The 14,522-nt window shown below is 56.8% G+C and overlaps 3 protein-coding genes across 3 annotated transcripts in view; 2 read left to right on the forward strand and 1 right to left on the reverse strand.

The window, feature by feature from the left end:
• The window catches only part of VOLCADRAFT_63303 (uncharacterized protein), a gene marked incomplete at both ends in the record, with an annotated part of 3,293 nt that extends 744 nt beyond the window's left edge, over positions 1–2,549 (forward strand). The window contains 5 exons of the mRNA XM_002953070.1: positions 78–160; positions 889–973; positions 1,561–1,777; positions 1,898–2,018; positions 2,220–2,549. Coding sequence (XP_002953116.1) covers positions 78–160; positions 889–973; positions 1,561–1,777; positions 1,898–2,018; positions 2,220–2,549 — 836 coding nt within the window. The remainder of the gene's footprint in view (positions 1–77; positions 161–888; positions 974–1,560; positions 1,778–1,897; positions 2,019–2,219) is intronic.
• A 536-nt stretch (positions 2,550–3,085) lies between these two features.
• VOLCADRAFT_82102 (uncharacterized protein) lies at positions 3,086–4,824 on the forward strand. The gene is made up of 2 exons (XM_002953071.1): positions 3,086–3,384; positions 3,447–4,824. The coding sequence occupies exons 1-2, from the start codon at positions 3,190–3,192 to the stop codon at positions 3,918–3,920; spliced, it is 669 nt and encodes a 222-aa protein (XP_002953117.1). The 5' UTR covers positions 3,086–3,189; the 3' UTR covers positions 3,921–4,824.
• A 28-nt stretch (positions 4,825–4,852) lies between these two features.
• VOLCADRAFT_105812 (uncharacterized protein) lies at positions 4,853–11,999 on the reverse strand (the record flags this gene model as incomplete). The annotated part of the gene is made up of 10 exons (XM_002953145.1): positions 4,853–5,763; positions 6,235–6,378; positions 6,783–6,882; positions 7,811–8,001; positions 8,321–8,403; positions 8,864–9,008; positions 9,357–9,470; positions 10,283–10,600; positions 10,991–11,140; positions 11,925–11,999. The coding sequence occupies 10 exons, from the start codon at positions 11,997–11,999 to the stop codon at positions 5,656–5,658; spliced, it is 1,428 nt and encodes a 475-aa protein (XP_002953191.1). The 3' UTR covers positions 4,853–5,655.
• Between the last annotated feature and the right edge of the window lie 2,523 nt (positions 12,000–14,522).

The following is a 14,522-nucleotide window of genomic DNA, read 5'->3' on the forward strand; positions in this document are numbered from 1 at the left end:
ACCACTCTCCCCACTCACTCCGCAACCTGGCCTCCCACCCGGCGGCGCCCCCCGCTACCCCAACCCTGTCCCAACAGCCTCCCTGCAAGCCTGGCTGGAGTCCGCCTGGGCAGCGGGGTTCGACATGCTGGGCTGCGAGAGCCTGGGGGGCAAGATACAGGTGGGGGGTTTGGGGGATGGGGTTTGGGGTCGGGGCGGGTTTGGGGGTTGCAGGGAGGGGGGAAAGAAATTAAGTGGTACGACCCACCCCTGCCGACACGTCCAAGGCACCCAACGGGAGGGAAAGGGGAGAGGAAAAACCGTCGGGGGGATAAGGGGAAGAGTGTGTGTGTGTGTGTGTGTGGTGTTGAGTAAACACGGGAAAGGCGCGGGGAGGAAGTGCAATTTTGGCTGCATTTATGTCATGACAGTTTATTCTTCCTGCTTAATGTTACCACTACCACTACCACTACCACCGCTGCCACCCTCACTTGGAAGGTGGGTGTGTAGGGGGCTTGGGGTGCTGGGGCCGGCGCACACTCTGGCTGGCACCCCCAGCTGCTGTTTTTTCCAGCTTACGTCGCCTCTTCCTCCACGCACGTCAGTTCTTTGCTCTTCGCCGCCTTTACACCTACCTCTAGATTATTACGGTTGATTTTCCTGCTCTCTTTCCGCACTTAATTTAGTCTTTGGCGGCTAGGTAGGTAGTTTTCCGTTGTCGTCATGACTACTAACATCATCGCGAGGAATGTTTCTTCACAACCGCCGACTGGTTAGTTATGCTTTCTTTACATCGGCCGCAGCTCAGTCTTTCCTCCTTGGCATCAGCTTCACTCGCTCGTGTGGTTCGTCTTTTCCCCCCCTCCCCTCCCCCCTCCTGTGCCTTCCTCGGGGAACTGCGCCGGGCAGGGAGACCGCAAATGGATAGGTACGACGGAGGCCGCGGCGGTTCTAAGATCCTTCGGGGTCCGCGCACAAATCGTGGACTTTGAGGGTGAGCTATCTATCTACACCTGGTGCCGTGGTTTCGAGTGATTTGGGGTAGAAGTGGGGAAGAGGACGCGACAGTCTCCCCGAGGGGAACACCCCTTCTTCATCCCCAAAGTCTCTTCTTCGTCCCCTTTAGGGGAACCAAAGTCGATTTCATAACATGCAACAGTTGACGGTATTGGTGAGGAGAACCTCTTGCCTTTCGCATTCTCATGTCTCTTGAGCTCCCGAGCCCATGGCGGCGAAAACACGGTACGGTGTTGAATACCACTTTGGTGCCGTACATTACTTGCCTTATGCGTCTCCAACGCTTTTATTAGCCGCTTTGCACCCAACATCGCCTGACAGGCGTCGTCAGCGCCGCTACCTCCGATGCGCTGGAGGCGGCGGCGCCTGGAAGCGTTATCTTCACTTCCGACGGGCCCCCTGGCGGCGGTGGCGGCCGTAGCTACGGCGGCGGCGGTGGCAGCGGGGGTCTGGTATCAGTGCACGTGGCTGTCGAATGCGACCTGTGCGGCGCCTGCCCCATCCGAGGAGTTCGACATCGCAGCCTCTCACGGCCTGACTTTGACCTCTGTGACACATGCAGAGCAAGCAGTCGGGCCGAGGTGGCGGCAGCGGCGCCGTACGAGGAGACGGGCGTGGCGGCGGTGGCGGCGCCTCAGGTGCCGCCGTCTGCTGGCGCCTCCGGCGGTGTTGGTCGGCCGCCGTCAGCGCAGGCGGCCGCCTCCGCTGCTCACTTACACCAGCCTCTGATGGACTGGGTGTGGAGGTACTTTGCTGGACAGCACGAGCCCACGCGAAAAATGTGGACGCGCGAGCGGACGCCGCCGGCTGGGCCGCTGCCGCCGCCGCCGCCACCGCAGCAGCTGCAGGCTGGGGAAGCAGCAATAGCGGCACCAGGTGGCGGTCGTGGCATCATCGACAGCGGCGTCACAGCTGCGGCTTCTGCGGCTGCACCGCAGGGGGTGTCTTGTTCGGCCCCATCACCGGTATTGTCGTCGTCGTCGTCGGTGATCGTGACGGGAATGCCGCCGCTGTACTTCCAGGTGGGTGGCTTCGACGGGGTTTTGGGGCCCAACCAGGGGCGGGGTACATGGGGTTGGTGGCCATGTTGGTAACATTGGTGGGGGGGGATGTGATAATGGTGGTGAGCCATCGACCCTGAAGACACGGACCGCTCCTGCCGCCACACTGTCCCTCCACCTCCACCTTCACCTTCACTTTCACCTCCCGCTGCTGCATTGCAGCACGAGGGCCATAGCCGCACCATCATCGGCATTGAGCGCCGCCGTCAACACCGCGTCGGGGGCGGTGGCGTTGCGGTGACGACAACGTTGCTGGTTCTGGATCCTGGATCGCCTTCCGCCGCACTTGAGGCGGCGTTGATGCAGCGGCGCGGCTGGCAGCGGTTCGTACGGCGTGGGGTGCACACGCTGACGCGGCCGCAGTACCAGCTGTTGTACGTTGACGTGGCGGCGGGGTTGACGCCGCAGGGCCCAGAGCTGGAGTCGCTCAAAGTCATCGCGGCGGTGGAGAAGTACCGGGCTGCCGCCGTCACTGCTGCGGGGTCGGGCTAGGGCAAAGGCGATGGTGGGTAAGGTTGATAGTGATGGTGGCGGCAGGTGGCAGTGGCAGTGGCGGCGGCGGTGGTTGCGGTAGCGGGCGCGAGTGCTGCTGGGTTCTTGAGCTGTAGCAGAAGAAGCTTGTCGACATGTGGACCCGAGTGTCGCACGGTCCACCGTGCCCGCTTCCTGCTGTGTTTTCACTCCGTGTGGCGGATGTCGTGGGGTCAGGGGAGGCTTGCACATCAGCTCGGGGGGAAGAACGCGAGGGATGTGCATGTTTGAAGGGTGTGGCTGCATGGGTTGAGGCTGGCGCAACCCTGGCGCCGAATTTTGAAAAAGGGTGGGTTCCACGGTGTGAGCAGTTAGTTAGGACATTTAATAGCATAAGACATTTGGTTTATCGCCACGCAAGGAGTACGCGAGCTTAATCGTTAAGGCACCGGCCAGCCGAAGCGCCGAACCAGGGCGCGTACGGGAGTTTGTACGGCCTCGGGGTCTGTGCTATCCATACTGACACAGCATCTATCCTTATGTTTAAACGTAGAGGCAGCGACGATAGTTTAATATCGTTTCGATCGAAGTGTAACGGTGAACACGACTTGCTAAGCTGCACCAACTGCTGCCTTGAAGTTCCTTGAAGTAGGCCACCACTATGGTGGCATGTACAGTAGATCAAGTAGCTTTTCTTAAAGTTTTAGCTCACGCCGCCAAGTTCCCTTCAAACAGCATAAACGGCATTTTACTTGGCAACTGTTCGGAGGGCGGCAATGTTGAAATTCACGATGCCATCCCGCTATGCCATACAACTCTGACGTTAGCACCTGCTCTGGAAATTGGACTTGCACAGGTAAGTCTGATCTTGTCCAAATGTGTTGCAATTTGCGGTCTTTACCCCTTCCTCGATTTCAGGTTGAGTCATATACGCACATAGCTGGCGGTTTCAAGATTGTAGGGTACTACCAGTCAGATGCGCGTTTCGGTCCTGGGGACCTTTCGCCGTTAGGACGGAAGATTGCCGACAAGGTGTCCGAACATCAATCGGACGCAGTGGTGATTGTGCTGGATAACAAGCGACTGGAGCAGTTTTGCAAGGCACAGGCCGATAACCCGTTTGAGCTTTTCCACCGAGATGGGACAAAAGGCTGGAAGCGCTCTGGCAGCGGTAGCAGCGCGGCTGACAGTGGGGCCACGGCGCCCAAGGTGCTCCAGCTAAAAGGCAACGATTGGAAGCAGCTGCGCGAGGAGTTCTTCACCATGTTTAAGCAGCTCAAACACCGGACTCTGTACGACTTTGAGGAGCACTTGGACGACCCGGCAAAGGACTGGCTAAATAGGAATTTCTCGGCAGCCCTCAAGTTCGTGCTGCCAGGGAATGCGCTCTAGGATGAAACGGGAAATGGGACTGGGATTCACTGGGAAGCGAGGGACTGGAAGGGTAGCCGCCTCGGGCGTGGTGTCAGCTTATCCAGCAGTTGGAAAATCACGCACGCGGCGCCAAAGGGTGGTTTTGTTGGGAGTATGCATTGGGGCTTTTTAACCCCAAGTGAGGATTGTATGTGGCAGGCGTGGATAGGGGTACGCAACTGGGTGATAGTTTTGCACCTCTGCTCTCTTGGACCCTTGACCGGGTCTCAGCTTTCAGCCGGCGTTGTCGCATTACCCTGTCGGATGACCATTCGTGGCTTCCTTCGTGAAGGCACTCGTGGTGTGTTCGTCTGGCGGCGTTACTTGCGACTGGTGTGGTGATGTGCACTGCCACTGGCCGTTGAAGGCCCTTGCGAACTCCGTATTAGGCTACAGTTGCTGGGGCATTGGGTTTGGGCTCCTCAGTGGGGTGGGGAGCGTACGCGCTTGCTTTGCTGTTCAACAATGACCTACGTATTGGTGAAGGAGGGTGGAACGGGTTTGTCGCATTAATGTAGGCAAAATGTCGTCGGTCTAGTCGGCCTTGGCATTATCTTTCTGCCTGCTTGCCAGGTGGTGCCGCTGCCGTGTTGATTTCGGAACAGGTATCTATCATTCAGCGCTGCTCCACGTCAGTGGGTCGGTCGTTGAATCTTTATGATATGGATAAAATGACCGGCCATCATGCCGTACAGTCTGACAAAATGGACGCGAGACAGCCTCTTTGCCTGTCCCCCCTTCCTTACCCCCCCGGCATATTCTTTTTCCGCTTTCTCGAAATTAGACAATTGGTTGGTGGTGTGAGCATCTCCCTAATACGACCTACTGCTAATACGACCATTCTGGCGAAGAAGAAAAGCCTTTTAACAATTCAATCCGGGCGTAAATCCCTCAAAAGCTTTTGTGGACATACACACTTCATTGCTTACATATGTCCCTCACCCTTATCCATACACCTGCAACAATAACACAACCAACATTAGACGTTTGCACATGATGCGGCCAACAAACATGTGTCCCCCAAAAAAGAGCTGTAATAGAGTAGTCGGATATCACCAGATACCACCTGGTGTGGCGTGTGTGTCCGTGTGGGGATAACATGCAAAATGCAAAGGAACTGCTCGAAGCACCGTCTGCGTGTAACAAAAGTGGTGGTGTATGTTAGGGGTTGAGGTAAATGGCGAGTGTGGCCCAGTCGGCCATCCCCCGCGGCTTTACACCATTTTTGCTTCCCTCACTTCCCCGAGATGCAACCACCACCGCCACCACCAGGGCAGGCAGGGAAAGCCAGTCAAGGCCCACACGCGGCCGAGCTGACCTCAAGACAGATCCGTTCATTATTGGCAGATTGTTCAGTAATGCAGAAGATATGGCGCAGGGACCCATACACTGCACATTTGGCGGGCAGCGCTCATGGCCGCGACCGGGTTTGAACCCAGACAGACACGAGAATACATCGCCGGCTACTGTCAATAGCTTAATCTCTTCCCTGACACTGTCAATAAAGGGTAAACGGTACATGTGCGTGGTGTGTTTGTATGCTTCATTAACTGAGCCCCTACAAGCGAAACGTTGACAACAGCGATGCAACATGATATGTGCACATGTGTGTGAGTGCGCTTACTCGCATGCTGAGCATTAATGGTTGTGTAGAGTGAGTGCGGCACATACACATCCCGCACTTCCTCCTCCTCCTCCTCCTCCCCCCTTCACTTCACTTCCCCCCCCTCACGGCCTCCGCTGTAGCGAGGTTGTGTGCCAGCATGTGCTCAATGAGGGCGGCTGCAGCCGACTGCTTGGCCTCCTGCTTGGAACGGAACTCCTGGCGAAAGGGAAGGGGGAAAAGGGGAGAGGGGCGTAATGGAGTGGGCGGGTGATGGGGAGGGTTGGGAGGGGAAAAAGAGAGCAGGGTTGAATTAGCAGGGGAAGGATGAAAAGATGGCGAAACGATGCGGTCAAGAAAGGGAGAACCGCGGATTAGATGGGACGATGTGAGTGGGGTGACGTTGGCACCCGGAATCGAATTGAGGAAGGAGTTCCGGGGTGAAGTCGGCGGGGCAAGGTTGGGGAGTGAAGGACCGAAGTAGCAACGCAGCACCTGAAGTCATCCATAAACCACGACGGCGCTTCTGCTCCTCTTCTTCCCCCTTTTTGTGGGTCAGTAACCATTCCCTCCCGATGCAGTATTTGTCTTCACCTGGAGCATCCGTCTATCGTCAGTGCTTTGTCATATCACCCCTTTCATGCACCCATTGGCTCGCCATCCCCCCATGTCCCCCCCCTCGCAACCCACCGCGCCCTCTGCCTGCGCCAGGACCTGTCCCGTGACGGTGTTGACCAAACTGGATCTGAACTTGAACCGCCACCCCAACCCGCTAGGTGACCCGGAGACGGGCCCCGGGGGGAGGGTAATCTCCTGATGCTGTATCTCCTGGTGCTGGATCATGCACAGCATATGTACATGCATACATACATACAACATACATCATACATACAACATACATACAGGCATACATACAGGCATACACACACGCGATTGCAATTGTAATGGCGGATTCTTTCTGAGGTGGTTCGCGACGGTTGTGGCGGTTGGCGGGCGCCGGAGTAACACCCCCCCTTCCCTACCTCAACCTTGACCAAGATGCCGCACTTTCCAATCGACTTCAAGCGCCTCACTTCCCAACCCAACCCATAGATGACCGCAAGGTTGCCAAGCGCGGCCCAACCAGAACACGTAGCTGAAACCCCCACCCGTGTTACCCGCACCCCTTAACCCCCTTCAGACTCACTCATCCTCCTAATCCCATTCCGCTTCCTCCCCCCCTTAACAGCCCCCCTCACCGCCACTTTAATTCGTGTTGCATACTCGTTGAGCACCATGAGAATGGTCTTCAGCCGCCCCTGGTCCGTGGCGTGTACCTGCCGCATAACCTCCTCGCACCTGCAGTGGAGAAGAGGAGGGGTGGAAGTAGAGGAGGAGGGGGGATAGACGAACCACGAACGAGTGAAGCTGCTGCCAACAGGGGGCCGTCGCTGAGGGAGAGGTACCGGCTTGTTACAACCGGCAGCACACAACGTAACTCCGATGTGAGGACGAGGTGTTTTGATACGCAGGTACGAGCAGTGCTGTTGTACGGTTGTCAAGTGTGGGGCCTCCGGTTGTGTTGGCTGAAGTCTTGGACAGGCTCGGGAGGCGGAGTGATGCGAGTAACCTTGCAGAGGGGCCCTTTGAGGCATGGCTGAAGGACGGAGCGGTGCAGCTTCAGGTATCGTTCGTGCGGCAAATTGTGGGGAGCTGCCAGACCAGCGCACTCCCTCGCACAGTTCGCTAAATTGTCGCGGCTACCCCTACACTACCACGTTTTCAAACAGATCGTGCGGCTTGTGCGGGCCGTGTCCGTTACCGCGAGGGGTCTGTGGCACACCAAGAGTTTTGCGACAGGAGATCGCAGAGGCCCTCTCCAACCCCGAAGGGGGGCCGGATGGGTAAAACCCGTAAGCTGTTTTAATGGTCTTCGGCGCCGCGATGAGGGAAATGCCGATTATGGTGGCACACGAATACCGAACGAATTCATACCGAAGCGAGCTTCGTAGTCCGTAGGTGCGTGTGTGGGGGGGCCGTATTGACGTATGTATTTACGTACATGTGTATGTATGTATGTATGTATGTATGTATGTATGTATGTATGTATGTATGTATGTATGTATGTATGTATGTATGTATGTATGTATGTATGTTTCCTTGGCAACAGGGAAACGACGGAAGGTTCCTGCCTGGGGGAAAAGAGGTGTCGACACAACTCAGCTCAGCCGAGGCGGTTCCCCTCCACAGCCTCCTCAGCTCCCCCCCCCTGGACTCCCCGACCCACCTAGGGTACGCCCCCAGACGCATGATCTCGCTGGTCAGCGACAGGGCGGACTTGGCCGCGGAGGGGGGCCCGGCGGGACCGCCGCCGCCGCCACCACCTCCCGCCGCCGCCGCCACTGCCGCCGCCGCCGGTGCGCCCGCGGAATTGGCCGCCTGACACGTCATCGCTGACAGCAGCTCCGTCGGGGGCACCTGCGCACAGGACATATCGTACAGGACATACCGTACAGGGACTGCCGTACAAGACGGAAACGATGAGGGGGATTCCGCGGGATGGGGAGGTGACCTTCATGCGTGTGTAACACGGCTACCACTCAGTGGCGAGTAACATCTCCCCCTCCAGCCGTGCAGCCAGGGAGGGGTTCGTACGAGGAGGGCGGTAGTACGGCATCACATCTCCCTCACGACCACCATTCACCCCCTTCTCCCATCATTTCTCCCATCCCCCCCTCCACTGGCGATATCTCAGCTGTCCCTCCCTTCTTCTCCCCCACCCCCACCCCTTCCCCACCATCCCCATGGCCAGCATCTGCTCCAGACACGAGGCCGCGGAGTTGTGCTTCGCATCCCTCTTGCTGGAGCCGCATGCATAGCCTGTACGGCAATAGAAGTACCCAGCATAGCAGTAGCAGTAGACGCGGGGCATTGGGCAGTAGCATCAGTCCCCCCCAGGGAATGGAGGAGGCGGAAAGGGGGGAAGAGGACGGAAGAGCAAGACGGGTGGGGCACTTTCTACGGCAATGTACGGCAAGCATCAGCACTTGCAGCAGGGTTGCAGCATGTTCGGGCCATACATGGCCCTGTCTGCCCCTGTCATGTTGTGCTGCTAATCATCAGCTAAACCAAGTGACGGCAGCGACCGCAGTAAGAGCAGCACTGGCAGGGGATCTGGAGGCCACGCATGACCAGCACTGGCCACCCCCTTCCAGCCTCCCCAGACCGCCAAGCCACCAATACGGTACCCTACCCAATGTGTCTGTCCTCAGTCGCGTCAGGTCTCCTCCGCTTGTGGCCTTGTTTACCTGGAGACCACCCTCGAATCTCGACCCCCCACCTGCCCAGTCCCCATCTCTTCCCTCCCCCTTCCCTCCCCCGTACACACCCGTACACACGACCTCTCCGGTGCTGGTGGCGGTGATGGTGGTGGTGGCCACGAAGGGACCCCCCGTGCCCTCAAGCGAACCCAGGGACTCAACCGCCTGAGAGGTTGGAGGGGGAAGGCATGGTGAGCCCGGTGTGTGTGTATATGTGCGTGGAGGGTGCGGACTGGGGCTGGTGTGACATGCATCCGACAGAAATGCAGGTTGCGGACTTCGCCACGGAGTATGACCTCTTCGCGGAGTACTATACTATACGGGGGGTGGGGGGAAGGTAATGTTCATCTGCGATTATTCCTTGGCGCGTCGGACATCGCTCTCCACCACCTTCCCCTAACCCCTCCGACTGTGCATTAGTTTTCAGCCATCACCAGCTGCTCAGAACTGTTCGTTCGCTCGTTTTTCGGAGAAGTCACAACTTCTCCGACTACGGCTGCTCCGGTGGCCCACCTGCAGACTCAATTGCCTCTTCTGGCAAACCTCATTCAGCAGCGTGAAGTGGGTCTTCCGGTTGTAGCTCAACCAGGGGTTGACGGTCAGGAGGGCCCGCAGCTGGTCCATGACCTAAACAGGCAACACACAGGAATACATGCGAAGCGGGATTAGGTAATGACAATGCGACATGAGATAACATACACCCAAAGGGGAACCCCTTCGTCTCCCCAAAAATCTCTGATTATGAAGGTGATTTAATAATGATGCCGTTAATGATGATGATGATGATGATGATGATGCAGGAGTGAAAAGAAGTAACTGCCGACAGGTCGTCCTAAGACCCCCCCGGGGACACGCGGCTCAAGATTGGGGGAAAACGATTGGCGGGTACGCACGGGACGTCTGCTGAGGTCAGAGGTGGGGGGGAACCTGACACAGAGCAGGGCCCCCCCGCAGCGGAGCCAGCTTACAACCACGGGAACCCGAATTCAAACCACAAGGGGACCCACCCGGCGAGGGGAACACCAAACAGACGAAAGAGGAAACCCTGCAATCCTAGACCCTCCCCAGCCTCCTATAACCCTCCCTGGGGGGGCCCCCCTAAATTTCGCTCGCGCTCAGGGTTGGACTCCTTCATCCCGGGGCCCGCCCCCCCTCCCCTGCCCTCCCCTCCTTTTTTACGGCTTGGCATTAGTGCTTTTCTTCCGCGCTTATTTTAGTCTTGGCGGCTAGGTAGGTAGTTTTCCGACATCTTCTTCACTACGTCATCCCGAGGTCGCCGCACTTCAAGAACGCCTTTTGGTCAGTCCTACGTCTGGTACACTCTTGCCCTAGCAGCAGCTTCACTCTTCGTGGTTCGTCTTTCCCTCCCCTCCCCTGCCCTCCCCTGCCCTGCCCCTCGCCTCCGCAGCTTCACTTCCAGAGGCCTCCTCCCTTCTCACCGCCTGCAGCTGTGGATGCGAGGTAGCTGAGGGAGCCGCCCCTCCACCTCCACCTCCCGACTGCGAAGAGGTTGGCGAAGCTGGCACAGCTCCCCCTGTTAATACTCGGACACCCGAGAGCTCCAAGGAGCCCCCGACACCAATAGCGGCTGCTGGTGCTGGTGCTGGTGCTGCTCCTGGTGATGATGGCGGCGCCAAGGCCGCCACATGGGCCGCCGGCGCGGCCGTCATGGCGGCTGTCACCACCGCCTCGGCCACCTCCGGCTTCACCCAGGCCTTCACGTCCACAGGTAGTACAAGGACACCGTTGGCACCCACCTGGCCGGTGTGAGTGGGGTGAGAGGGGGGTGAGGGGGGTTGAGGAGCGGGGACCCAGGGGGGCCGGGGCCCCGGAATCAAAGCCTAAGGGACAACGAAGAGATCCGGCGACGGAGAGGAGAGGAGAGCGCACAGATCGGACCGCAGAATGGCTGAATTGAGGAGTGGAGGACGCGAGCGAGCGACCCGTGGGTCAGCATGGAACAGGTCTTTTCCATGCCAAGAGCCTTACTTTTCATCCTTTCCCCCCCAGACCCCTCAAAGCTTTCCAACCCCGCCATGGCAACCAAGCAAGTACCTCATCAACACATTCCCACACTCCTAGACAACCACCACTTGTATCGCATCCGTACTTGGACATACGCCTGAGGTACGGCAATACACACGCACCTGGCAGACTTCGAGAGCCCTCGGCACGTCCTCGGACCTGACTGTGACGTACGCCTGGCCCACGCACTTGCCCGCTGCACTGCCAAACCCGCCTGTGCCGCCATTCGCCTTCACGCAAACTATTGAGGACGCCAAGAGCTCCACATGGCCCTGTGAGACAGGCAGGCAGGCAGGCAAGGGGAACATATGAGACAAGAACGCGGGATGCACAGACGAATGGGGGATAAGCCGGCTGTGTGATCATTAGGACGCGTGTGTGTATTGGTTTGCATAGTGTTTGAGCATAGTGTTTGAGCTGCAGCGGCCCAGACGTGTGCGACGGGGGAGAGACGTGGGGATTAGGGAAAACCCTGTCATGACCTGGCCGGGCTGGGTTCAGCCGGAGTTCGGGGAGAAGGGGAGGGGGCCGGAAAGGGAGGGTCTGGAGGCGCAGGAGGGAAGGGGGAGCGTGGGTAGAGAGAGGGGGGCCCGCGGCGGTAGGGCTAGGTGGTGGGGGGTTCGAGAGCAAGTTGGTTTTCTGTCAGCAAGCTGTGGCGGGGCCCGGGGGGCACGTGTGTGGGGCGGTGTGGAGTGTGGAGGGGATGCGCGGGATGTGGCAGTTTGTGGACTAGGCAGGGCCACAGTCAAAGTGGCTTCTGGGTCGCAGTGTTTGAAAATATGTTGGCAGTGTAGCTCCGCGAGGCGGGGCCCCGGAGTCGGGAGCGGCAGGTGTCCAGTCAGGCGGCCAACTACTATGCTGTTGGCCGCTGCGTATAGATGCCTCGCTGCAGTTGGCGAGCAGTTAAAGCGGTTTACTGAAAGGTCTACGAAACAGGGGCCGAGAATCAGAAAGCTGTCAAACTAGAGAGCAATAAATGATAACGGGAACGCGCTTCGTCGACCCGCAGGATGATCGCGCGAATGGGGTCTTTGTCTGCATAGCCGTATAGAGTACCTGGGAAAAAGCGTAGCCAAGATCCTCCAGCGTAAGGTCAGGGCTCACGCCGCCTACAAATAAAACTGTTGTCATCGTACGCCTTCCTGCAGAATAGTTGGTTTATCGTCTCCTATCGCTACGTGGTACCATACCAATCTATATTGTTGTCAGATCTAACAAAATTTGCATCCCTCGTTCAAGGTGCAACCGTAAAGAGAGGATCAAATGCACTAAGTAGTCCTAGTGCCTTTACAGAGCAGCAGAAAGCCTAGTACAGCAACAAACATGTAGGCGTTATATATGAAGAGGTCTTTGCACAATATGTGGAGCTCAGGTGTGCAGGTGTCAATCGGAAATGTACGGTTAATGGCTCCGAAGTGGCCTATGGCCAAGCACAAAACTTAGTACACGGTAACGAACCTAGCCAACAGACTGACTGGAGTAGTGGCGCCGCCAACACTCTCACGGGAAGAACCCCTTCGGTTCTCCTTTAGGGGCAATCTTATCCGACACGCTTAGCGAACAACCATACCCGTGGACCTGTAGAACCTCGTGAGCCTTGCAGCCGCCAATCACGCCCTCTGTACTGCAAACTTTCCATCGCCAACTTCTCCGGCCAACTTCGCGTAAGCTCGTGTTTCCTCCGACACTGGGAAATTGGCCATTCCAAAACACTCAATTCAGCAACGCGGTCAGTGTAGATAGGGAACGGGAAACAGTTCAGGTTTGTGCACCACAACGCCTAAACGCAGCCAGTTCGTACGCAGATGGGTACGGCATCGAAAATTGGTTGCTTGAAGTTCACTACAGGCAGCCCGGCGACAAACCACAAAAATTCGAGGCCAATAAATAGGGGGGTCCTTGTGAAGCAGCTGCCCGCGTTTCCAAAGCACGTATGGTGTTGGATTGTAAGGTGCCCAAGTACGTTTGCGAGGAAGAGAATGTGGCCAGGCTGGAGAGGAAAGTGCAGTGGCATATTGGAATGTGAGATTAGCGTAAGCGAGTTACAGGGCGTTTTATTGCACGGGCGAATTTACGTGCAAATCTTTCACCGTAGCATCAGTCCTCAGTTCACTTCTTGGAACGAACATCAGCATAGGTGCAAGCCCTCTCGCTTGGAGGGATATGCAAACAAACATCCTGATAGGGGTAAACTCGCACGCTACCGAGCATTCAACCGATCACATGCATGCTTAGTTGAATGGTGAGATGCGACCCCCCCTTCATTTCGTGCTCGGCAAGCCTGCCACCGCGTACCGGATATGTTGGCGATGTTACAGAACGCTGCACCTTGGTTTCTGTGCGCATTGCGTACGTTGCTCGACCCCGCCGACCAAAACTACACGTGCCCAACTGAAGACATTCCCGGTGGTTGTGCAGCAGCTCTTGAGGCTGTTGCTGGCTGAAATCCATCCTGATTGCAACACGGCTAACGCGGGCACGTCCCTATGCACAGCAAATAGCTGTTCCAAGCCAACAGCGGCGTCCATGTCACCGACAAGGCTCTAAACGTCTTATCTGTTCTTATGTTTAATTAAGTTTATGTATGTTATACTTTGCGCAACTTTGTAATTTGACTTTACTCTGAACAAGGTGCTGTATACGTTGCACTACCAAAAACGCGACCGTTTGCTTGCACACAACTGCCTCTTGAGTTTAGTCGGAACCATGTGCATTATGCGCTGCGCTACCGAAAGCAGGCGCCTTATGGCTTGCACACAACTGCTTCTTCGCCGAACGCTTCATCTTCCCGCGGCAGTTTCACGAGCCCAGTTTTGCAAGCTACGACGTAGGCTTTAGGTGCTTTCAGTTACTGCAAAGCAGCCACGCAATAGTCCAGCCTGCATGCCGCGTGCGACTATGGCCAACAAGACCACCTGCGCAATGCGCTGGCGCACCTCCAAGAAATTTATATACACTTGTACAGGCGCATTTTGCGAATCGCACGCGCGCATCCGCACGGCGAAATCCGCTCCTGGCTTTTTTGGGACGATGTACGAACTGTTTATTCGCGAAGTACGACCGGACACATTTGTGCGAGAGGCTGCTTAAATACCAATAAATTAAAATTGGAGTCGGAGGGCATCGATCCCCCTACCTCCCGCATATCGGGCGCTTATTGCTAAGCGGGCGCTCTACCATTTGAGCTACGACCCCATATGCACTAGCCGAGAATCGAACTCGGGTCTGGTCCGTGGCAAGGACCTATGCTACCACTATACCACTAGTGCAAGGCGATGACAAATGTTATAAATATTATATACATATACGTATTCTAAGGATTTGCGCCCAATAACCGCACTTTATCAAGGTGGCGTTTTAAGGAAGTGCCCGATTATTGTCCGGGCTCCATGCACCGGCTCATGGAGAAGTGTAACCTATCTATAAATATTATTGGTGTTTTGGGGGCCTGCCGGGTTGCGGCCTATCTACCATGGAGCTGCACAACCTGCCTAATAGCATAGTATGCACAACGGACGCACAAACACACATATTAAGTTATACAAACGTAGTCTAGTGTAGTAGACGTAAGCAATTCCTGGGACCATTCCTAGCGGACCAGGGCAAACCCTAGGCCAGCGCGTCCAGAGCGAGCTAGGCGACGCCTGGCGACGC

The sequence above is a fragment of the Volvox carteri genome (assembly GCF_000143455.1).
Source record: "Volvox carteri f. nagariensis unplaced genomic scaffold VOLCAscaffold_34, whole genome shotgun sequence".
Classification (NCBI taxonomy): Eukaryota; Viridiplantae; Chlorophyta; class Chlorophyceae; order Chlamydomonadales; family Volvocaceae; genus Volvox; species Volvox carteri.

Bases quoted from the DNA above. Each gene is read 5' to 3' on its own strand.
- VOLCADRAFT_82102 (XM_002953071.1), top strand. From the start codon at position 3,190: ATGGTGGCATGTACAGTAGATCAAGTAGCTTTTCTTAAAGTTTTAGCT. The intron at 3,385-3,446 runs GTAAGTCTGATC...CCTCGATTTCAG, and splicing joins TGGAAATTGGACTTGCACAG to GTTGAGTCATATACGCACAT.